This window comes from Taurulus bubalis, assembly GCF_910589615.1.
Source record: "Taurulus bubalis genome assembly, chromosome: 2".
Taxonomy (NCBI): domain Eukaryota; kingdom Metazoa; phylum Chordata; class Actinopteri; order Perciformes; family Cottidae; genus Taurulus; species Taurulus bubalis.
The window spans coordinates 9,604,767-9,630,085 of NC_136590.1; the positions used below are offsets into that span (position 1 = coordinate 9,604,767).

Here is a 25,319-nt window from a genome sequence, read left to right on the forward strand (position 1 = left end):
ATTTGATCATAAACCAAAGTACTGGACAAATCTAAAACCTTAACTGGACAAAGATTAAAAGATTAAAAATCTGTACAAATGTTACTGGCAATCCATCCAACAATTGTCAAGATATTCCACACAAGCCCACAAATGTCAATTTGACACTGCAGCTAAACAAAAAAAAAACTTCATCAGGTGGCATTATCTGGGAACTGTGAATGTCTGGAAAATATTTCAGTCTGGATGAAGCGACCAATATTGTCACCCCGACAGCCACTCTTATGGGGAACAAAATTATATTGCTAATGATATATATTTTTTATTATTATTATTATAGATTATTTTTCTGCACACACTAAGCCACATAAATAAATCTATCAAGATTCAAGTTGTATTCCCCTGCAAACAATTTACACTTCAAAACATGACCTCCAGACGAGAAATATAATTACTATGCATATCAGCCACGGTATCATGTAATACTATCACGCTTATTGTATAATGCATTACTCAATTACAAAGGAAATTAGGGTATCTCATTAAATTGATGTGCTTTTCTAAGAAACATCTACATGGCAAATGTGCTACAGTATTAAAGGACCAGTAAACAAGGAAACCAAGCTCAATAAGGATCAGTTATCTCTATAGAAATTAGGGAACTCTATACAGTCTGAATTAGGGGAACATGAAGATGTTCCTGAGCTTCTGCGTGGACTTCAAGGACCTCTGCATCTCCAATCCTCTCTGCAAAAGAATACTCAAGTCAGAGTCACACAAAGCTAGTGATTTGACTCTTAATATACTGTAGGTCCATGTGTTAGATAAAAAAAGAAGAAAAAAGAACGAAATATGTTATTCACAATTGTTTACGGTGAATGTTCTGGTTTCCTCTTATAGTTGTTGTGAAAACAGATATTTTTAATGTACAATTTGGATCAAATAAACCTTTTAATAACAAATTACTAATTTTCACAGGAGGGGTCAAAAATGATTTACAAAGCAGAAAAATACTGTACTTTGAGAGACTAGACTATAGTTTGATTGCGGTGTCAATGATTTATATGCATCGAGGAGGCAGGAGAGAAAACAGAAAAATGGTTCTTGTACAATATTCAACAACAATCTACAAGGGATTTAAAATGAGAACAGTAATGCACTATTGTGTTACCTGGTTTGTCGTTGCTGGAGGCTTGCATCTCTTTGCATGAGCTGTGGAATAAATAAGCAATAAACACGCTGAGCATAGCACATCTTAGAACACAAGAATCAGATAAAAAACTTGTGAGATCATCCTTAACCTCGTTCGCTGTGTTTTTTTCCACGACTGATCAAACGCCGGACCGCACACAGAAGGTGATGCACCAGGAGGAAAAGCCTGGAGCTGCTGGAAGTTCTGCTGATGATGGCCCGAGAGGTCGGCACCATCCATAGCTTGCTTGATCATCCCCATTACCAGGTCTTTCTCTGAGGATACATCATATAATACGAGTAAAAGAGCTCAGCGGTTCTTCTCATCAGCAGAGCAGTTATACCTTCCGTCAGTGCTTAATGGATATAACTGTAGTGAATGATGAATAGAAATTAGAGATGATTATTTCTATGAATGTGTTACTCATTAAAGAAACATCTCCTGCATTATGCATGAAGTGAACATATTATCTATGGTAAATTAAGCATTTTACCTCTTTGACCTGCAAGCAGAAGCCACTGCTGGACAGTAGACATGGAATCTGTCTGCAGGATCTGACAAAGAAGCTCAAATACCTGAAGAAAAAAAATTCACAACATTATCTGGCAAACCGAATCCATTTATATTAAAGCTAAAGGGGATTTTCTCAAGACGCTTAGTGACAAAGCTGTGCTGAGGTCTACAATGTTGGGCAAAAGCTATGGAAATAATTATCATTTATAATGTTGGAAATAACTTTTTTTCAAATGCCGCTAATCCTCCTCGAGAGTAAAATATTACTTGGCTGTGCCCATTTCAAGCCCACACAACTGTGGAAGAGCTGAACATCAATGGAGGAATATTTTACCATGAGTTCTTGATCGTGAAAGGCATGAGGATATATCCGGCGTTGTGAATTGGGTCTGCGTTGGTAAGAGTTTGTGGAAGGAGGAATGATTCTCCCCGTTTCAGCTGAATATTGAGTCTTTCGGCGGACAAATTCTTCCTCCGGCTGGTCCTGTAATTGTATTGACAAAATCATTCTCTTTAGTCCAAAAACCTTACTTGAAAATATGTTTCAGTATAACGTTTTATAAATTAGGAATGTATGAACTGGAAACATTGAGAACACACAATTAACAACAATAGATAACACATTTGTGTACCCTTGTTTTAGGCGCTAAACCCAAAAAATATATATTATTGTAAATGACGCTGCATATTCCCTCAAGAAATGTGTGAAAATGTAAACCAGAAATGTGTGTTTTGCGTGAGGCTTGCTAGTTACAGTGAATATGACTTTGTGAAATTCCAAACATTTGGTGTATGTGGTACTTCCACAACATGTACAAAGTAGCAATACAAGTTGTCAACATGGCCCTCTCACCTCTCCAGCAGGTCTAGCACAAGTGATGCAAATAAATTCAAATTATCCCGTGGTCAAGTCTGCGCAAGTAACAATGAGAAAATTGACTTTGAGGTTGGTGTGAACACAGCGTTATTGTTTTTGACAAAGTTGTGTCTACCACCAAATTTCTTTGACTTTATTATCAGGCACTGACTAATAGTCAATTCCTACCATTTATTGATCATTTTAATGCAGTAGTAAAACAGTTGCTACAGGTGACATGCACAGTGCTGTTAAATTACCTTAACTTCAGATTATAGGATTTACAGCAATATACATACGTCTTTTTTGTCTTTTTGTGCTTGAGGAGACAAACTGACTTTTGCGGCGAGGTCTTTAAGTTCATCCCTCCAGGCCTCTGAAAATTGTGCTGCTGAAGGAAAAGGACAAATTACTCCTGTTATTCTTATGCTCAATATCATTCTTGGAAAGGAGAACTTTCCAAGAAGTAATAAGAAACTGTAGGCACTGTGTGTTACATTAAACATACCTGATTTATTTGTGTTACTGCTCACTCCATAAATATTCTGAGGGAGAGGAAAAACTAAGGATTGATTAGTCGCTTTCCTGAAGACGTGACTCTTGAGAAGTGGATGAGGAAATAATGATGAGGTGACAAACCAATCATCCCTCACCATGCAGACGGGCCTACCATTGAGTCCTGTGGGAAAGAGAGGCACAATATTCCCAGTTCACACAAACACCGAAGGTAAAGCGCTTCAAAAGTGTGAAGGACATCAAAAGGAAATGCCCTGAAGAAATACAACCTGTAGAATTCCCATTGAGATCAAAGATGGCGACTTCATGAAAACCTCAGAGAAAGAACTTCGCTGTCAATAATGCAGTCGTCTCTTTCATGGACCCGATTAATATTCCAGGTGGCCATAAACAGGTGGAAATATCAGGCAGGGATGCTTCCACAACAACTTCAGAAAAAGGACCTTGTTATCCACGCATAATATGATAAATTACCACATTGTAATTAGTTCTGAAAAGTCTAAGTTCGTTATTTTCTTGAGCCACACCAGAGAGGCGAACTCACCGGCAAGTTTCTGAAAGGCACATTAGGCTCGTCCGGGTAAAGCACGAAAAGTCTACATGGAGCAGCCACCCTAATGGTCCACCACCAAAGGGATAAGCATTGGGGTCAGTTGCATTGTGAGCCGGGCGTTAGGCAAGGATGAGGCAGGGACCTAAGAGTGCCGACGACTGGCATCGCAGACTGGCTCTCGTGATATGGAACGTCACCTCTCAGGTAAAGAACAAACCAAAGGCAGTGATTGGGGACTCTATAGTTCTCATTGCGTACTTCAACACTTGTGAGCAATGCTGGAGAAACCTGGAGGGGCGTGATTGGGAGGAATGGCCTGTCTGCCGTAACAAACACCATGATTGAGCATATGGCGGTTCATACGTGTACTTGATACCAGAACATCCTGGGCCAAAGATTGACGATCAACTTTGTGGTCATATAATCAGATCTGCGTCCCTATGTCTTGAACACTCGGGTGAAGAGAGGAGCAGAGCTGTCAACTGATCACCATCTAGTGGTGAGTTGGATCAGATGGCGGGGACTGAAAGTATTATTCAGGGGAGGTTGGGGCCATCGAATCCAGTGGGCCATGTTCATTGAGGATGCAGCTGCTGGGAGTTCAAAAGGTGATTATCGTGGCAGAAACCTAATGCTGCGTTCACACCGAACTCGGCGCGAATTTGACGCGCGACCAGATTATATGCAAAGTCAATGCACAGACAAAAAAGTGTTTTTTCCGCCGGGCGGCACGCTAGACGCGTTTGACTCGGGGCGAACAGAGCGAAGGGCGCGGCGCGAATTTACGCGAGTTGAATTATCCCAACTCCGGCGGAGAAATCGCGTGACGCAAAGTTGCGTCAGCCAATCAGCGTTGAGAATCAGCGTTGAGAATCAGCGTTGAGAATCAGCGTTGAGAAGCTCCGCCCGTCATCACCGCCGTCTTGCCATTCCTGAATGAAACTCCTGCTGCTCCGCCTGAACCAGCGCTGGTAGCGACTTCATTCAGACGCTGTTGTGGGACTACGGATAATATTATGAACCCAGACACCATGGAGTTTGATGTTCCGACGTATGTGGCATTTACACAACAAGTATAAAGCAAAACTAGTGGTTATTTATTCCGTGGTCAATAGCGGAAATGACAGCTCTTTTCATGACAATGGACATAAGCCACGGCCCCTTTGACGCGGGGCGAATATTCGCACCGCCTTCGGTGTGAACACCCTTTTATTGTCGAGCGAGTAAACTGCAGCGATAAACTATCCGGTGTGAACGCAGCATAATAAGGAGGCCGTTAAGGTGAAAAAGAAGCCCTTTCAGACTTGGCTGGTCTTGGGGTCTAAGGAAACAGTAGGGAGGTACTAGTTGGCCAACAGGGATGCAGCTGCAGTGGTTGCCGAAGCAAAAACCCTGTTGTGGAAGGTTTGGGGAGACTTAGGAGAAAGGCTCTCTGTTGACCTGTAGTTCTGGATTTAGATAAAGAAATACTGCGGGAATACAAGGTAGCTGGGTGTAAGTGCTGTGCTGGATCGTTGTGGTGAAAAGAGAGCGGAGCCAAAAGGCAAAACTCTCAATTTGTCAGTCCATCTATGTTACAACCTTCACCAATGCTCATGAGCTTTAGGTAGTGACCGAATGAATGAGATCACGGTTACAAGCGTCAGAAATGAGCTTCCTTCATAGGGTGGCTGGGCTCAGCCATAGAGATAGGGTAAAGTGCTCAGACATCCGGAGGGAACTAGGAGTAGAGGGGACATCTGGAATACCCTCCTCAGCCTGCTGCCCTATAGCAACCGGATTGTACATGGATGGATGGCTGGATCCAAAAAAGGCATATAATAAAGGGAAAATACTACTTGTGGGAAGAGGGAAGTGGTAAACACAACATGATCACCATAATATACACTTTTTGAAGTGATAAGAACATATTTTCACTGTAACTCTATATCTGTATCTTTAGCTGTTAGCTACCAATGTAGTTTTTGTGCCATTTGGTGCCGAGCAGGTTGTTTACAGTTGGTTCATCAGACTTTTATTTTAAGGAGTCCAACAAGCAAAGAGAGGCCATTGAGTGAATGGTTCAAAAAAGTTTGGTTAAGTCTTCCCTATAGACTTGGTGTCTATTCTGGGAATATTTGTGGGAATATTTGTGTAGCATGTGTTATATTACTTTAAAGGGTTAAGATACACAATGTATTATAAAGGTGGCATTTAGAGCTTAAAGTTCCGGTTGCGGACACAAATGAGGAAGGCTGGAGATGTTCTACCAGTCGGTTGTGGCCAGTGCCTTGCACTTCGCCATTGTCTGCTGGGGGAGCAGCATTGGAGCCGGTGACACCAACAGACTTAACAAGCTAAGAAGGCCGGCTCCATCGTCGGCTGCAAGCAGGAGTTTCTGGAGCAGGTGGTGGAGAGGAGGACACTGAAGAAACTATTGTCCATATTGGACAACCCGGTCCACCCTCTCCACCACCTGCTGCAGGGTCAGCAGCGGAGCACTTTCTCCAAGAGATTCTTCACGCTCCGCTGCAACAAGGACCGCTACAGGAGAACATTCCTGCCTACGGCATTAAGACTTTATAATAAGTCACCGCTTGCCAGATCCTCTGACTGATTAATCATTGTACAAGTTTACGTTATGTTTATCTACACTTCACACTTCATATACTTACATACATAATTTGCATTTTCGCACTCTCCTATTGTTTGTTTATTGTTTGTTTTAATTACACCACACACACTTAATAAACACATACATACTTTGCATTTTTGCACTTCTACTGTTTACGTTTAATTCCTAAATTTATACTGTTTTTTTCTTTCACCCCAGCTATTTTATATTATATATATATATATATCTTTCATCCCTGTTGTTTTTATATCTTATTTTTGTCTGTAAATTGCTGCTACGTCGACACCAAATTTCCCCTCGGGGATTAATAAAGTATATATTCATTCATTCATTCAAGAGTGTGACACAACAGAAAAAGTTATGTCAAAGTCTCACCCTGGCATCCCTTGGCAGTATGACGGAGTTAAAAAATATATTTTTCCCAGACATGAAAATATCGAAAATCATGTATTATTTGTAGACCTTGTTAAAAATCCACAATTGTAATGCTATTGTTTTAATACTTGCTGGAATGGGAATGAACACCGTCCGGTGTGTCATTATTACTCAGTTCAGTTTTGACGCACAGCTGACAAGGCTTGACAACAGCCTGATAACGGTGTTACGCTGATGGGCTAATTGTTAGCCCTCCAGTGGCGCTAATTGGCTCGATTCATATTTAATCAAGAAACCAATGTATGATGAATCGCTTTGAAGAGCTGAAGGGGAACAGTCAGATGGAAATGTTGTCACTATGAGTGACTCCAAGGATTAGTGCAGCTAGTGAAGCAAGAATAACTAATCGGCGTCCGAAAAATGCCATAATAGGCATTCTTTTAACCAGAAAGTAGATGGAATTATATGAGATGTATAGTAATAGATGGTATTATTTGATGAATATGAATTGTTTCTTCCAATGGTGCAATGATCCCAAACTGAAAGCCAAATACTCTGAAATAAATGTTCTGACATGTACTGACCTCTGTACTGCACAGATGAATGAAATAACACATGCAGTACGTACTGTAATTTAGGGATGCATATGGCGAGGCGGGATTTAACTTCCAAATCAATTTGTTGAAAAAAAAAATTGAATTTCTTCTGCTGCATGCTGAGCTTGATTATGTTTAACCCTATGTGGATGAGAGTTGTGCCGGTAGAAGAATGAGTCATGACTCCTTTGGATTTTTCATAAATATCACGTAATAAATGTCACTTATACCCCTGTGGCGGAGCTAACATGAGGAACACAACCAAACCGCTGTTGTCCATTGGCAAGAAAGAACAGGTAATGTGTTGTTTACTGAGTCCATGCACAAACAGAAATGTAAAAACAGCTGTGAGGAGTGAATCTCTAGAATTGTGTTGTTACAATGAGATTAACAAGCAACCAGTTGATAATAGTTTGTTATAATGTTGACAGTTATAATGTACATTTATGTGGTCTGTAATACAAACTGTGTCCAAGCCTTATATGATGAATGAAGTAATAATCTAAAACACTGAATGCCAGATGTTTTCCCCTGCCTCCATTTTCTATGTTGAGTTACCTCCTAGATTACATGCTGCCTAACTGATCAATACTTTAAGATGTGTTGAATCTGTGACTGTTAACTTTATCAAGGGGGTCATATCAAATAAAACTATTGTGCAGCATCCCAAGTGCGAAAGAGGGAGTGAACAAGTCAGATATGTCAGGATAATTCTGCCATCAAGACCCAGCGTCTATTCTGGGAGAGTGTGTGTACATGTTATAATAAATAGATAATAGAGCAATTACATATGATGTACTGCTGATATACTTGACAATATGAATTGCTCCATCCAGTAGTGCAATAATACCAAACTGAGTAAATAGAAACTGAAGCCAACTACTCTTAATTCTAGGTTTAAAACACCCACTGATATCTGTCCTGAATAGATGAAATAGAAAATTCATTAATTTAATGGAATTTAGGGAAGCATACAGCAAGGCATGATTCTCATTTTAAGTCAATTTGCGGTAATAACCATTTTTTTACAAATGTATTCTGCTGCTTGCTCACCTTGAATATGTTTAACCCTGTTGGGATGAGGGTTGTGCCGTGAGAAGAATGAGTGATGACTCAAGGCGCCAAAGCGTGGACTGCTTTTCGGCAGAATCTTGGAGAACTCGGGGTAAAATGGCACCTGATTAATTTGACTGTGGCTCCTCTCGCTTGTTTTCCCACGAGAGGCCGGACTCTGTGCCATCGACATATCTTGGAATGACAGCTGACGGTTTTGTTTGAATCTGAAGGAGTAAAAGAAAAACTCTAAAGTACACAACTGTTATAAAGTAATGTGATAGAAATACCGACAGGTTGCCAAGTTGCAACTGCACATGCCCAAAGCCAAATCTTAACAAGGAGCGCTCAACTTTTATTTACTCCAAAGATAACTTTGCATTTAAAATTTTACAAGAAAATGTTTGTTTTGTGTTCTACCAAGAAGAAATAATCCAAAATCTAGAAGAAAACACGGTTGAAGAACCACTTTACCTCTGAAAATCTCCTCCAGCTCAAAACCGTAGGTCCTTTATGTGCTGTGTTGCCCTTGTTGCTAAGAAACTCTACCGAAACAAGAAACAATAGCATCCGAGCACAATGAGTGACTTGCATTGCGTGTGACTGGATTTTCACATGCAAGCCGCACACAATTATATGATATTTATTTAAACAACTGAAGCCATTAGTAGTTATTTGATTGTTGAAAAGTGTTAATTGACCAGTTTGCTGCAGCAAATAGTCTAGCATGTGAGTGTGAATAGTTATGTAAAAATAATCCAAATTTTAGGGTTAAAAGTCTAACTTAATTGTATGCAGTAATAAATGAGGCCAAATAGTATTAATAGCTGAACTAAACTTTAAAAAAGTAAACTTGTAATGTATGTCATTCATTTCCTGTAAGGTGGTAAATCAGTCACTTCAAACTTTGCTGTAAATAAAAGGTCCACATGAAATGTATGTTCATATATGAAATATATGAATCTGGTTCTCAGCAGACCTGCATCATTATATTAGAAGTTGAAACAGGGCATGATGTGCATCTACTGCCAATGTTCAGTTTGCACTCTGTTTATTGTTAAATGTTTAATGTTATGCATCTCCCGCCAGGACAATTCCTCGTATGTGAAAACATACATGGCAATAAATGGTTCTGGTTTAGTGTTTTTGTTTTTTTTTGAGTTTAGTGCTGAGGGTAAAGACCCAGTTATGGAGGCAGATTTGAAGTGTTGAAGGCGAGGTGATGGGAGTCTTGGAGTTTTGCAGAATTTCCTGCCTGATTAGGGTTATTATTGCTAGATGAAGCTTGTTACTGCATTTTAAAAAGGTGGCTAGTAACATTGTGTGTCATTGCACGCTCCTTTTTGCAGTTCTCAACAGTCCACAGGGACAAAGACTGTGGGTACTTAGAGAACTGGGACATTTCAGTTATTTGGATAATGCGATCTAAAATACAAAGGCTGCATTCTCATTTGCCGGATGTCCAAAACTGTTTTTTTCCACAGACTTGACGAGAGGAGATTAGACGAATCTTCGGCACAATCAGACAGTGTGGTTGCCATGAGCAACCTTAGCATCAGCCTCCAGTGGAGCACATGTTTTTCATCATCAGTGTTTACTTGTTTCCTGTCTTGTTTGAATCTAAAAGCTTGAATGAGAACGTTTTCTCTTATGGGTCTGAGATAAAGTAGACTTGTCTAGACCAAACAATATTTTTAATATCTTTCTTTTTTTTATTTGATTGAAGGTTGTTTGTTTTTTGAAGCTAGTAGAATGTACACTTGTGGTGTGTAATATGCTAAAAGGTCTAACTGCTATGCACACACACAACGGATTGCATTGCAGCCGTCCAGCTGATGCTCTGAGGCCAGAGAAACAGTTATTCTGTGCCTTTTTCCCCATCGAACACTTCAAGACGTATATGCTTATGGCTTCATGCTTCGAGTTACAATTATGCCCTTAACACACGCCTGCACAGAACCGGTAGAGCCATCTGTATAGTATCTGTCTTTGTGAGACGTGTGAGGAAACAATACATCTGAAACACTTGCAGTCCAAATGGGGAGGTGGTTAGTCAATTGTGGGTTTTGTTCATTCAGTTACACAAATAATAGTTGTTGTTGCAGTTTTTCCTCTCTTCTTTTCTCTATGAGTCTTTGTCTGTTTTTCTTTTCTTTATTTTTCTCTTATCTTTTTCTAGCATCTACTGGAGTACTGCAGTACATATAGTTCTATAAAAGCAAACCCAGTTATGAGTAGGGTAGGGTTAGCATCAAATCCCAAATGTTAATGAATTAGTTAACTAGAAACTTGAATTTATCTCATATTCCGCCATATTAAAATCTTGACTTTAATTGCTATTGTCTATATGTTGCTGTCGCAAGCTGTCTAGGATTGTGACTTAGACCAGGTTCAAACTAATCATATTTTCTATCTATTTAAGTGTCGCTGCTCTAAAATGATACTTTTCTTGTCTGTCTATTAATTATTTCTCGGGCCACAAAAGGAGTGTGCACTGGAAGCTGGTACCTATAGCTTCACTTATTTTAGTACAATATGATGTAAAACCATTTTTTCATAACCATATTTTCAGAAGAACTCTGTCCCAATTTGTGAAATTCACTACAATCAAGCATTACTTGCATTCATAGGAGCGGAGAGGTGAGCTTGGGTTATCTCAAGCCGGCCTATTTCCAGTTTTGTGGAAATACGAAGTCCTTTCACGAAATAAACTTCAGCGTGTCATCGTCCTCAGCTCCTTCTTTCTCTTTAAATATCCTGATTGAGTTTTGCGTGATTTTGAAGTTTTGCTCTCTAAATAGTCCATCTGATTGATCTTTCTGATTTCTCAGTATGGTTTATTATTTCCCTGAAGATTGTCTCTCTGTCTTCAAATATACATAATCTCTCCTCCGTCGCGCCCACCTTTTCCCGGGAATACTTTAAGTCTTGTTCAAGCTCTTTTACATCACAACTCAGATCAGTAAAGGCTTATTTCATTTCAGTTAATTTCAGTTCTTTAAAGTTGTTTCTGAGGTTTGTCGCTTTTTCTGTCATGTCTTCCATGAATCTTTGGAGCAGTTGTCACTTGTTCTGTTTTTTTAGTTTTTTTTGTTCGGTTCTGCAAATGCATAAACTTCTGCAGCCAATCGTTTTATTATGTTGGCGTAGAATGTCCCGCTTCTTAAGCGTATTATCTAACCAAGGATACACTTTTGTAACAGGCCGCCATCACCCGCGTGCTTCAGACAGAAGCATTTAATTGCCTCCCAGTTTGAGAAAGACCCTTTTTTCTTCAAAAATGTCTTCCGAGCTCCTTAACATACTGTAAAAGTAAAAAGGAAATTATGAATTGATTGCAGCAGCATTAAGAACATTTGGCATTTTCTGGGTACAATAAATCATGAGGCCATAGAGTTTGCATACAAATATAACTGGTTCGGTAAAATTTAATTTCTATCAGTCAAGCATGCAAAAGGTTATGCTCAGTGAACTTGTTTCCTTTTGGAGCCTTTGTAACGTTTGCAGTTGAGGGCTTTCATGGTCAAAGGCAGTATGTACCGTATGTTTGACGTGTAGAGTGAATATGTTTCAGTCTAGAAACCTTAAGATCACTTTTATATATTTTGTAATTCGATCAATTTTAGGATTCATGATAAGAAAAACAACCTGTTTTCATGTTTTAATCATACAGTAAACAAAACCTTTGATCTTGTTGTGTTCATGTATGCTTGGATATTTGTAAGCACACTGCAAGCATGACACCAATGCATTCTTTCCAAAACTTCCCATCCAGTATCCAACATGCCATAGTTCCACCAATATCAAATTCAACTGCAGTCTTGTTCAGGGTGACCTCTGCTATGCCCATGTGCATGGCCTCAAAATATTACTGTACAGTTTTGGAGAAAGGTGAATTCAAAGTCTGCTTGAATTTCATAATTATATTTACAATTTCACAATATCACAATATTCAAACAGCTATAAAAACAGATCCTTAGGTTTGTACATAAAAATTCCACTGCAGTCTTGTTCTAGGGGACCTCTGCTATGCCCATGTGTATGGCCTCAAAATATTACTGTACAGTTTTTGAGAAAATTTAATTCAAAGCCTGCCTAAATTTCATAATGATATTCATAATTCCCCAATATTTAAACAGCTATAGAAACTGATCCTTAGATTGTATATTGAAATTCCACTGCAGTACTGTTCAGGGGGACCTCTGCTATGCCCATTAAGACGTCATATAATATTATGTAGACATTATCGAATTGATTGTCGAAATTGAGAATCAACACTTAATGGAAGCGTTTGTCTGTATAAAGATACATTAATATTAATAGTTATATTGTTAGGGTTCGGCTTTGGCTGGGCCCAAGCGCAGACACAGGGACGTCAAGGTAGGGGGACGGAATGGACTTTATTTACTAAACACAGGTGATTTGGGTATAGCAGGAGTTGAATGCATGTTGAGCGGTGAAGTGACGGGGCGGCTGGGCAGGAATAATATAATAAATAATAATAATGTTTTTATAGCTGTTTGAATATTGTGGAATTATGAATATCATTATGAAATTTAAGCAGACTTTGAAATCACTTTTCTCCAAAACTGTACAGTAATATTTGGAGGCCATGTACATGGACATAGAAGAGGTCCCCCTGAACAAGACTGCAGTGGAATTTGTATATACAAGTCTATGGATCTGTTTTTATAGCTGTTTGAATATTGGGGAATTATGAATATCACTATGAAATTTAAGCAGACTTTGAAATCACTTTTCTCCAAAACTGTACAGTAATATTTGGAGGCCATGTACATGGACATAGCAGAGGTCATATTGAACAAGACTGCAGTGGAATTTTGATATACAAGTCTATGGAACTGTTTTTATAGCTGTTTGAATCTTGTGAAATTGAGCTGGCCCCCGTACCGTAACACCTTGAATAGAGATGCATTTAGAATTGCAACTGAGGCTCACTCGGCGGATGTGGGCTCACTTGACCGCAGTCTGTAAAGTTCAGTGCATCTTGCACAGTTGTGACGATTAATGGTTAAAATCTGCCCACAGACAGAGACATTCAAAAGGTTGGAAACAATACGAGGGTCAAGGCTGATAAAATGCCATCAAATGTGATACAAAATGGAAAAGTTTGAAAAGTCATCGAAATTCATAGTAATATATGAATATAAAATATATTAAAAGGCATATTATAGTATGTCAAGTATTTTTTTGTGACATAGTATGTCATAGAAATGTCATAACGAGTCATCTAGTATAGCTGAGTCCACGCGCACGCACGCACGCACTAAGAGCAACAGTTGCAGCACCTAACCCATCCGCACGTCCAGCTGACGGATGGAGGAGGCAGCGCACCACCCGCACGCACGCGTGGGTTAAAGAGAAGCGCTCAGCTCTGAACCTTCACACACTCGGTTATTTTTGTTGTATCCTTCTTTTTCTCAGCGTTGAAGACGCGCGTGTCAGGATGGCTGCAGGTTCAAACGAGTCAGGGCAAGGGTCCACCAAGATTACTCCCGAGGCGTTACAGGAGATGCTCCAGCACTACAACCTGAGCCGCCAAGAGTTCATCAACACTTACAACATCCAGCCCCTCGTCTACATCCCCGAGTTGCCGTACAGCGCCAAGACCACCTTCGTGATCATGTACATGCTGATTTTCGTCCTGGCTCTGGCTGGAAATAGTTTGGTCGTCTACATAGTTTTGAAGAAACGGGCGATACAGACGTCGACAGATATTTTTATTTGCTCTCTGGCGGTCAGTGACCTGCTCATCACTTTTTTCTGCATACCTTTCACTTTGCTGCAAAACATTTCGTCCGAGTGGATCGGGGGTGAGTTTTTAACCCTCTCATGTTAGTGAGAAGTAATGGCTATTTGCATATGGGCAAATAAGGCAATTAAGGCGCATTCAAACCTGTATTCTCTTATTTGCTCTAGCTTAATAATGCACCCTAGAGAAGTCCGTCATTTACTGAAAATAAACTATGAAGCACAATAACTCTGTTTTGTAACTGTGACTGAAAAGCGGAACATTGAAGGACCCGCGCTGATTCTGCAAACCGCGGAAATTAGGCTGGTCAGCAATAACAATAAATATCCCTTCAAGCTAATTATTGCGGGAGCTTCAGATCAATAAATCCATCGATGAGTGCCACATGTAACTGTTTAGTATTTGAGTCTGTTGTTGTTTGTTTGTCTTTTGCATTAGCAAACAAAAGTTTTCCTACAAAGGAATGAAGTGTAACTCAGAGGTGCTGATTCAACTTTTTAATGCTCCAATTCAGGGTGTTAGTCAGTCAGTCTGTATAGTATAGTATGGTAGTATGCCATACATTGTCATTGAAAATGTCATAGTACAGTAGAAGTAGTCAAAAAAAGTAATTGTAATAGAAATGTAATAATAATGTCGTAGCATATGGTATGGCATGGAAATGTCATGAACAAGTAGTAATGTATGCCATAAATCATAGTAGTGTGTCATAAAATCCTCAAGCAAACAAAACATTGATCTAGCTGCAACAGGAGCAAATACTTCTGGATGAAAGATTGAGCCCTCATGTCTCCTCAGAGGTTCAGTGTAAATAATCCCAAACTGTCTATTTAGGTGTTTGAGTCACAAAACGTTGACTTTTAGGACCCCCAAACTGTGAGGAATTTTAGGAATATAAGATGTATAACATATATAATGAAATATGTCTACACAGTAGACACAAATGCATTGACGATTGTCGCATTTAGCATTGGACTATTACAAGTGTATGTATTGTGTTGTCGCAGAATCTGTGATGCTCATGTTAAACTTTGCAGAGGGTAAAGGGCACAACATAGTGATCAGGCAATGCAATGTATGTAACAAAAAAAAACAATTAGTCAAAGGTGTCTTATACTTTTTGATGTCCTAATTTAAGGTGCAGTCACTTTACAGTTTAATGAAGTGTTGCTGTTGTAAAATACTGATGGTATAGGATTATATGCCACTCTTCTTCAGCCTCTAAAAGGCACCAGAGAGCTGAATGGAAACACATTTGCCTCAGTGTCCTCATGAAATGGAAATTATCACCTTTACAAATTAAATTTCATTTCAAGTAGATTTAATCATATTTAACACTTCGCAATATTGTGACCATGTCTGATACCAACGAGGACGCCTAATTGAAATGTAGCAACACACAGTGTATCATAGCAATTGAAGGCCATCTCAAAGCATATGCTCTTATTAAAATGCGCAATTAGAATCAAGCTAGACTTAACATTACGGTCTTTACGGTCATTAGCTGTGATATAAGTGTGTTCAAGAGTAATCAGAGATGGATTTGTCATTTCAATGAAACCTTGCCGGAAGATGAAAAGGATGTGAGGGAGGTCGCCTTTGTTTCTCGTCTCTGAACAAAAAGAGAACGTGGACTCTTATAGAAATGCATGCTTTGTGCTGTTTCTCAGTACCCCGTTGTTTTACCTAACTGTTTTTCTTGCAGGGGTTTTGGTTTGCAAGACAGTTCCCTTTGTACAGACTACAGCCATAGTGACAGGCATCCTCACAATGACCTGCATTGCCATTGAGAGATACCAGGGCATTGTCTTCCCACTGAAAATGAGGAGGCAGTACTCATCGAAAAGAGCGTACAATATGCTAGGTATTCTAATATGTGTGTGCCGTATTGTGCTAAGTGGATATCTTTGTGTGACTTTTGTATGGGATCTTTTGTATCTTTGGGATCTTCTGTTCTGTGAGCCCTGCTCTGATTTATAAAATGTAAATAACCAAGCCTCTGGTACACATCCAGAGTTTCTTCTGAGTGTTATGCAGGTCAAATTAACCGTTTGTTTCAGCGAGATCCAATTAAAGCTATAGACTATACTTGTGTGGCGATAAACACGCAACCATCTCTGAGGACCTACACAGAGAAGGTTGCTATAGGTAACCGTAGTTCAGAGAAGACAAATGCAGACAAACACACATGGGAGGTTTGTTTTCTGATTTTCAGTATTCCATGTTTAAAAGTTGTTTTCTTCTCTGTTTGGAAACCACTTCTCAAAAAGAGCTGGATTAACCAATCCGCTTGCACACACAGCCCAAAATGGTCAAAGCTGATTGGTTAATCCAATTTCCTGTCAGCGGGTGGGAAACAGAGACACTGAGACTGTACCCCAAAGTAAGAGCAGTAATGATAGAGAAAACAGCGATGCAAACACCTCACAAGAAAACCTGTGCATTTTCCCTAAAGTGCAGATGTAGATGTATGTTCCAGCATTAATCTCTTGTCCAGCGAGGAGGAAAGAATGAAGGGAAGCGGCAGAAAACAAATGACTAAAAGCTTTTAAAGTGCTGCTGCAGCTCTCCCCTTCTGCTGGAAAGTTAACATGAACATTTAGTAACCTGAATGAATAATATTAGCTCTTAACTCAATGTTTCCTCATCTGAAACAACCCTTGATTTATGTATGTTTAGTAAGTGACAAGGACATTAAGTCCTGATATTTCTGGTAAATAATGACTAAAGCACTGACATGAGGTCTAGTCATGTAGCGTGCGGTGCTCTCTTTCACACTGTTGGAATTGAAAACAAGGCAATGTGAGGAATTTCGCATTCGCTTTTATGATTGACAGCTTGTAATTGATGAGAAAGGGATTTCATTTTGCAGCTGCTGTTTGGAATTAGTCCTTTGCAGGTTTCTCAGGTTGACATAAATTACATCAAACTGAAAAGTATTTAAATCAAGTTTTTCCGCAGCTTGCTGCTTGTAATTGTTTTACTTGTCATATCCTGCAGGGCTGGTATGGATTGCCTCATTGATAGTGGGTTCCCCCATGCTGTTTGTGCAACAGCTAGAGGTAAGTGGTGCTCCTCACACCTGTCGCCTCCTTTCATTTTCTAAAGAAAACTGATTAGCACACAATTGTTCCATATCAGTTCCACATCATCTTAACGCTCACTCCTCCAAACCTGTCCTAAAATGCTGATTGATTGTGATTAGCTATTTAGATGATGGCCATAATTCCTACAGTAATCTGCTAAACCACAATATCATCATCACTTCTGTACCTAGGAGGATAGAAACCTTGTTTATTGATTGATTCTGACTTGTGGTTTTTGTTCATCAAGTGATGATGATGTTGTGGTTTAGCAGATTACTGTATGAATGAATGACCTGCTGCAGTTTGTGAATGTCATGGACCATAAATTCACATACCCAGTGTAAAAAAGAGACTTCAATTGGATGACTGAGAACTGGGAGTTAACTTTTTCACCTTGGCATTTGGTATAAGAAGATTCGCAGAAGTTCAATCAGGAGCACTCTATTTTTTCATTTCTCTCTCTTGCTGTGACTTCTACCCTATCCTCTGATCGTGGGCGTTCGCTTTTAAATTAACCAACCAGATCTGCCACGGTTTCCTTAGGTCAATCACATCTTTAATAGAATCCTGCAAAATTATCAGAAGCAGATCGGAATAAACACGAGAAATAAACTTGAACGCAGGCTTAGGGTGTCCAATTACCTCCGTAGCCAAGTCAGCGGTCTGGAACCGGATGTGTACAGTGCCGTGGTTGAAATACTGTAAGTCTGGAACAAACACTAAGGGACAACATGCAGGAGAGGGAAATACTTAAATCAAAATGTTTTAAAAAAGAATGTCAGAGAAAGAAGAAACCATCAGAGATGTTGTGGATGCAAAACTGTTCTGCTAATGTTACTGTCAGGCATACGCCTTAAATGATGCTGATTTTGTTCATACTGCTGTCAAATTGTTGACAATTTTGTATTCTCCTTGGTACCAAAGCGATGCTGATGTTGTGGTTTGGTAGATTACTGTGTGAATGATTGCCTTGCATGGTCTCTTGTTGCTCTGTGGTAAAGGAGGAGCAAAAAAAGGCACAAACAAAGCTCCGCCCCTCTTCTTTCGGTAGATCTGTAATATAACTTCTCAAGCCCTATTTGCACAAGACAATATTACCTGGGGACCTCTAGTAATTTGTAATAATTGCGGAGGTAATCTCTGATCTTAATCCTTCGCAAATCTGTCATGTCCATAATTAAGAAAAAAAATCAAAAACAAACGACGTACCTACCCTATTTCCCACAGAGGTCATGTGGTACTGTTAGTTCTGCGTGAAATGGAATGTTGTGAATTAGTTGTTTTTTTGGGATGTCTTTTTCTAGTCAAGCGTTGTAGTATGCATTAGCAATCATAAATGAAGCATGTTGGGTGCAGATTGTGGAGGTTCACTTGCTCCACATCATGGATACCCCTTTGCACTGGAGCAAGAGGGCTTATATAATGTAATACTATTTATAATATTAAACACAAATATCATACAGTATAATATTTTTGATATAAGCCGATGTTAAGCAGATCCTTTACAATCACACCCAAGGGAGGATGACATTAAAGTCGAGTAGAATTCCGACTTATCGTGCAAACGTGCCCGAACAAAACCCAGACATGGAGAGGGTTGAATTTCCTAATCACATGAGGTCCTCTATTACTGCACTTATGTCAAGCTCATCAAAGCTCATCACACATTATAGTCAGCTGCTCTCCCACATGACAACAGGATTGTTAGCAATGACAGAGACTGCTGTTTATAGGAGATTGGACACATCAAAAGTATGCAATTTCTGAAATACTGTGGAAAAAAACTGTGAAAACATAAATTATCGGCTTTATCTGTCTGGATCATTGTTCCAGGACTAACAGCTTTTTCTCCTTCCCTCTCAAAGGTGAAGTACGACTTCTTGTACGATCACTACCACGTGTGCTGCCAGGAGAGTTGGCACTCTCTCACTCACAGGCAGGTGTACACCACTTTCATCATGGTGGCTCTCTTCCTGCTCCCCCTAGCCACCATGCTTTTCCTCTACACACGTATTGCCATTGAGTTGTGGATCCGGAAGAGGGTGGGCGACTCCTCGGTCCTCAACACCATGAACCAAAGGGAGATCAGCAAGATCTCAAGGTAGACAGCACAGGCGCCTCCCTGTCACATTTGTGCATTTAGACATATTTATTCTCGGCTTCATGTCTCCTGGTAGTATGTATTTAAATCCTCCGAGTGGTATCTTTGTGCTTTGCTTCACATTTTAACTATAGTTGGTGGTGGGAAGCCAGTGAAGGAGCATGTCCTTGTAGTTGCACTGGCAACTCATACTTGCTGGTCCAAGCACAAAGAGGAGAGAGAAACTGTACTTGCCTTTTAGTTAGTTTAAGTCTTGCAACGTAATAGCTGAAACTTTCAGTTGTTACCAACCAATGTTTACACTCAGTCGTAAATCAAGAAGCAGCTAAAACGTCAGGACGGATCTTGTTGCCTGCGAAAAGTTTATGTTGGTCCTTTAAACTTGTCAAGTTTAGGCTACTAAAAGAAGGGAAAGGTCGTCATGATGCCAAATGAATGATGCGAATATTTCGGCAGAAGGAGAAAACCAACCAGACACTTTGCAGACTCATCCATCAATCCTGACCTTGTGTTTGCTACTTTCTGCTTTTCTACTGAGTCTGAAAACCACTCAATTCAGACCTTTTGAACACATTCCAATGCTGTAGGACTTCTAGTGAGGAGAAGTAGATGTTTGCTGGTCAATGTTAGTAACTAATGGGCAACACGCACCAGTAGCATCACTGCCGCTGCGTGCAACTCATAGCTAAACTAAAAAAATATGAAAATATGCTTAGCTTATTGTTACCTCACTTACCTTTTGATCTTCACTGTGTAGTTTCACTCTAGAAGGCTGTGTTCACATTCTTCCCATTGCCTGTGCTCACTTTGAAAAGGAAATAGGTAAACTTCCGAGGGTGGAATGTGAAAACATAAAACTCCCAGTGCACACTGATGGACTTCTCAGTGAAGCTGGAGACATCTAAAAATGAAAAATATGTGCACATTCATAGATTCTGAAATTGTTCCTGCCAGTGTCCTGATATTTGTCATACTCATACCTGCAAACTTGTCACCTTTCGTCGGAATTCGCCGTTTTGAAATGAAAATATGTCATCCACGTGAATCGTGTAGATCCGAAGAGTTTTTTTGGGGGGGAAGGGGCGAGGGGGGGAGTCAACTGGCCGGCGTGTCTGAGATTGGAGTCAGACACGGAAAAAAACTGAGGTCGTGATGATCTTAGCAATAGAATATCTTTGCCGTGTCAAGTCTTGGCCAATCAGCATTAAGATGTCTACAGCGGTTTCATTTCCCTCCCACCAGTTTTGTAATGGCAAGTTAGTCACCTTGCTAACACGTTAGCTAACGTTGTTGGGAGAGACAGCGAGTGAGATTACTGGCAGCGGCGAGTCCGTGGCAGCGTGTGGCGTCAGACAGGAGAGCGGCGACTCAGCGGCGACGGCGGTTCTACCTACCGACACCTGACTACTACTAATTATAATCTATATAGTTATGCGGTTATAATCACTGTCACACGAGAGAGAGAGAGAGAGAGAGAGAGAGATGTTCTAGACTAACAGTGACGTCTCCTCAAAATAAAGTGGTATAACAGTATGACATATTATAGTCAAATAAAAATAAAAAAGGCTGGTACATTATATATATTACTGCATATAAGTGTAATATTATGAAGTGAAATGTAGTAGTAGCAAAACAATATTCAGTTGTCACGCCGGAGCACTAATGAAAGAACCCAAATGCACGACCCGAGGCAGAGAGTAAAGTTCACAAGAATTCCTTTATTGATAAAGGTAATATTGCAACAGGATAGAGTCTCTGGAGAAGGACCGCCGAAGGTTCACCCGATGTAACTGGGGAGGGACTGAGGCCGGTCGGCAAGGCTCTGACCCGCTGTGGTGAGAGCAGCTGTCTCACTCAGGGGAGAGTAGAATCGCCAACGTAAACAGTCCAGGGTCATTCACAGGAAGGCAGTCAAACTCGGCAGAGGTACAGGCAGGGATCGGGCTTACTCGGAAATGAAGGGACGTCGGAATCAGAACAGGATATCAGGCAGGAAAAACGCTGGTAAGTTGACTCACAGGTGAAGAAAAACGAACTGGCAACGAGACAAGTGAAGCACAGAGTATATATACACACTGGGAGGGGAGTTAACGAGACACAGGTGAAACACATCAGGGCAGGGAGAGGTAATCACACATGAGGAAGTAAAGACAGCAGACATGACACAGGAGGATGATTTCAAGGTAAAACAGGAAGTGACAAGACAACAAAAAGCACTACCGTCTAGTAGACGGTTGTGACATCAGTATAGTACAGCAGTATTGCATATTGTAAGTATTAAGTCTACAAAATAAATGATATATATATATATATATATATACATATACATATATACATATACATATATATACATACACACTACTGTTCAAAAGTTTGGGGTCACTTAGAAATTTCCTAATTTTTCAAAGAAAAGCATTGTTTTTTTCAATGAAGATAACATTAAATTAATCAGAAATACATTGTTAATGTGGTAAATAACTATTCTCTGTGGTTTTAAATGAAATATCTGTCAGGCCTGGTCTAAAAGGAGGACCCAGATGCAGGAGATATCCGTACAGGCACACTTTATTGTTTCCTTTGATCCAAACAACTTTCTCACTAAACCTTCAAACATAAAGCGCTCCCGAAGGAGGGGAAAAAAAAAAACAGAACAAAACTACTTACGCACAAAAACTCTTTGGGATAATCTAACTAGGGCTGTGGACGCGGGCTTTGGTGCATGAACCAGGACAAACACTTTGGCACAGGACAGAGGGAAGACGCAGACTATAAGCACATGAGGGTAATGGGGAACAGGTGGAACCACTCAGGGATCAGGGGAGACAATCAGACCGGTGACACATGAGGAAGGCCAAGTGACCTGAAACGAGAGGAGAGTCAGGCTTCAAAATAAAACAGGAAGTTACGAGACAAAAACCCAAGACAAGACAACCCTCACCGTGGTGTGACAATATCTACATAGGTGTTTTGAGGCCCATTTCCAGCAACTATCACTCCAGTGTTCTAATGGTACATTGTGTTTGCTCATCGCAGATGACATTAGAAGACTAATGGATGATAAGAAAACCCTTGTGCAATTATGTTAGCACAGCTTAAAACAGTTATGCTGGTGAGAGAAGCTATAAAACTGGCCTTCCTTTGAGCTAGTTGAGTATCTGGAGCATCACATTTGTGGGTTTGATTATACTCTCAAAATGACCAGAAAAAGAGAACTTTCATGTGAAGCTCGCCAGTCTGTTCTTGTTCCTTGAAATGAAGACTATTCCATGCCAGAAATTGCACAGAAACTGAAAATGTGTCTGGGTGACCCCAAACTTTTGAACGATAGTGTGTGTGTGTGTGTGTGTGTGTATATATATATATATATATATATATATATATATATATATATATATATATATATATATAAATATATATATATATATATAAATGTATATTTTATTTATATATATATATATATATATATATATATATATATATATATTTTTATATTGTACACTCAGGTATTGCAAAAGAAGAAATAAAACCCATAATGATCATAGTTTGTCAGCTTCTCGATGAGTGACGCTGTTCGGCACTGACTCGCCCACTGACCCGCCCACTGACCCCCCCATATATATATATATATATATATATATTTGTACACTCAGGTATTGACAAAAGAAGAAATAAAACCCATAATGATCATAGTTTGTCAGCTTCTCGATGAGTGACGCTGTTCGGCACTGACTCGCCCACTGACCCGCCCACTGACCCCCCCACCCCAATCATTGGTGTTATTAGTTCTACCTGTGCCTTTCCTGCTATAACAGAACAACATGTATGCTGTGACCTTTGACAGAAAAAAGAAAAGAGCCGTTAAAATGATGATCACCATCGTTCTGCTGTTCACCATTTGCTGGGCACCGTTCCACACAGTCCACATGCTGTGTGAGTACCGTAAGTACAGCTGAAGTTTATGCATTGTAGCTTGAGTGCATATTGTTGTTTATTTAAAGCATCTGTTCAGTTAATCAGTTTCTGTGTGGGTTTGTCCAGATGACCTGGAAAACAAGTATGACGGAGTCACACTAAACATGATCATCGCCATTGTTCAGGCCATCGGGTTCTTCAACAGCTTCAACAACCCAATCGTGTACGCCTTCATGAACGAGAACTTCAAGAAGAGCTGCGTCTCCACCCTCTCCCTCTGCATGCATAAGCCCAACCAGCCCCGCGGCGCCGCGGTGACGCCCAAACTGAACGTGCAGTTCATTAAACCCCAAAGCAGAGAAGCCTTCCTGGTACCAGATGAAGTCAACAGCTTGAACCAGCACTCTGCAGAGAAAGGGCCTTCCGGTTCGTTGCAAGGGGAGAGCTTGTTAGAAGTCATAGGAGAAAAAATCTCCACCATCCAAACAGAGCTCCCTGCTAACAGCTCCTGTCAAGTCAAATGAGAAGCGGCTCAAAGATCAGGTGTTTAGCCGTTGAACTCGTATCTTCTTTTGGCTGTCTATTAACAGCTGCAGGTGTGCCAGATGTGATTTCAAATCTCACAGTTGTGGTTCAAAGAACCAAAATCTCTATCTAGCAGTGGCAGAGGCCAGAGCGTGTTTTTCATTCTGGTCAGGAGAACAGCAGAAAGGAAATTAAGGAATACCAAAAAAGGGGCAGTTTTCCTGCACTTGGAGCAACCAGGACCATGGGCTTAGACAGTGAAATACCACTTTATGTTGTACTGAATAGAGCAATCAATTCTGTTGAGACGTCTCCGAAATCTGCAGGTCATGTAGTCTCGCTCAGTGAGCATTTTGCGATTTGCCAGATGGTACCATGTTTAATCCCCTCCTAGATAAGAAGACACTGTGACCACTGTGGTGTTGTGATACACTGAGAACTGTTTGGAAAAGAGAACAGGAACGGATTACGCCTCTGTTCAGGTGCATTTGCCAGACGTTATTTTAATAAGGTTGCTGTTCAGAGATAACTACTTCATAACATTCACATCAGATGATGAAAACCCCTTCACACTAGGGGTCAAAACATGATACTGCTAAACTGAGCTGCTGGATAAATAGATGGCCCTTGAAAATTTTTCTTGAAAAGGTGCTTCTTAAACGCCGTACAGGTCTTGGACCCAGCATCTTTCTTCTATCACCGTAGTAAATTAGACAGCCATTTCACACAAATTAACAAAAAGTATAATATTAGATCCACTGAAGGGAAGTGTGGCATTACACACTCACACAAAGGACAAGACTAGTTTGAATGCGTGTACTTTATGGGGCTGTGGAATATTTTTGTAACGTCGATATCCACACACAACTTTGGTGAATGTTATCATTTTGGTGTATCTTTAAAGTCAGAAACATTTTCTGTCATATGTTTAGGAGCAACAGCTTGGCTTTTATTCGTAGCTTTGTGCAGATTGTTACTTGACATGTTGCCTCAAAATTTAAATTATGAGTGTAAATTATGTTTTTTCTTTGTTTTTGAATATTTTATGCAGATCACTGGATTAGAATGTCAGTATATGCTCTGTTCTTTGCTTATGTCACGCAATTGTTTCTTGAAGGTTTTGTGTGCTTTGTCTCCATGCAAGAATGTGATTTTGCAGAAAATGTGGTCATAATCCTGCCGGTAAATTTCATGGATATTAAAAGTCTTAAATAGTCCCTGCCATCAGTGTATAAATGGGTGAATGACAAATAGTGTAAAAAGTGCTCTCAGTGTTCTTAATCTATCAATATACTTTTCTTTTTTTTTATCAGTGAGTCATTTAAAAAAAATCATATAGTTCAGAGTGTCTTATATTGGGACAACTGTGGCAACAGTCACATTATATTATTCTATTATCCAAACCACTTATCCTATTTAAGGTCGTGGGGACGCTGGAGCCGATCCCAGCTGACATTAGGCTGCCAGTTTTTATATAAAAAAAAATAAATGAATGAGATAGACATGTATAGTTCTGGGCTGCAAGGTGGTGTAGTGGCCAGCACTTTCACCTCACAGCAAGAGGCGCCCGGATTCGACCCTCAATCCCAGGCGGTCACCCGAGGCAGCGGTGTAGTATAGCATAAAAAAAGTCATAGTATAGTTTGCCACAAAGATAAAGTATTGAAATGTCATT

The 25,319-nt window shown here is 40.0% G+C and overlaps 2 protein-coding genes across 2 annotated transcripts; one reads left to right on the plus strand and one right to left on the minus strand.

Annotated features, from left to right (window-relative positions):
* Positions 1-586: 586 nt before the first annotated feature.
* On the minus strand, positions 587-8,440 carry tbata (thymus, brain and testes associated; the record flags this gene model as incomplete). The annotated part of the gene is made up of 8 exons (XM_079237317.1): positions 587-726; positions 1,151-1,191; positions 1,281-1,446; positions 1,665-1,746; positions 2,019-2,168; positions 2,840-2,928; positions 3,049-3,219; positions 8,248-8,440. The coding sequence occupies 8 exons, from the start codon at positions 8,438-8,440 to the stop codon at positions 644-646; spliced, it is 975 nt and encodes a 324-aa protein (XP_079093443.1). The 3' UTR covers positions 587-643.
* A 5,274-nt stretch (positions 8,441-13,714) lies between these two features.
* Positions 13,715-23,643, plus strand: qrfprb (pyroglutamylated RFamide peptide receptor b; the record flags this gene model as incomplete). Its single annotated transcript, XM_079235889.1, has 6 exons — positions 13,715-14,081; positions 15,726-15,884; positions 17,021-17,082; positions 18,972-19,207; positions 23,049-23,146; positions 23,246-23,643. The coding sequence occupies 6 exons, from the start codon at positions 13,715-13,717 to the stop codon at positions 23,641-23,643; spliced, it is 1,320 nt and encodes a 439-aa protein (XP_079092015.1).
* Positions 23,644-25,319: the final 1,676 nt, after the last annotated feature.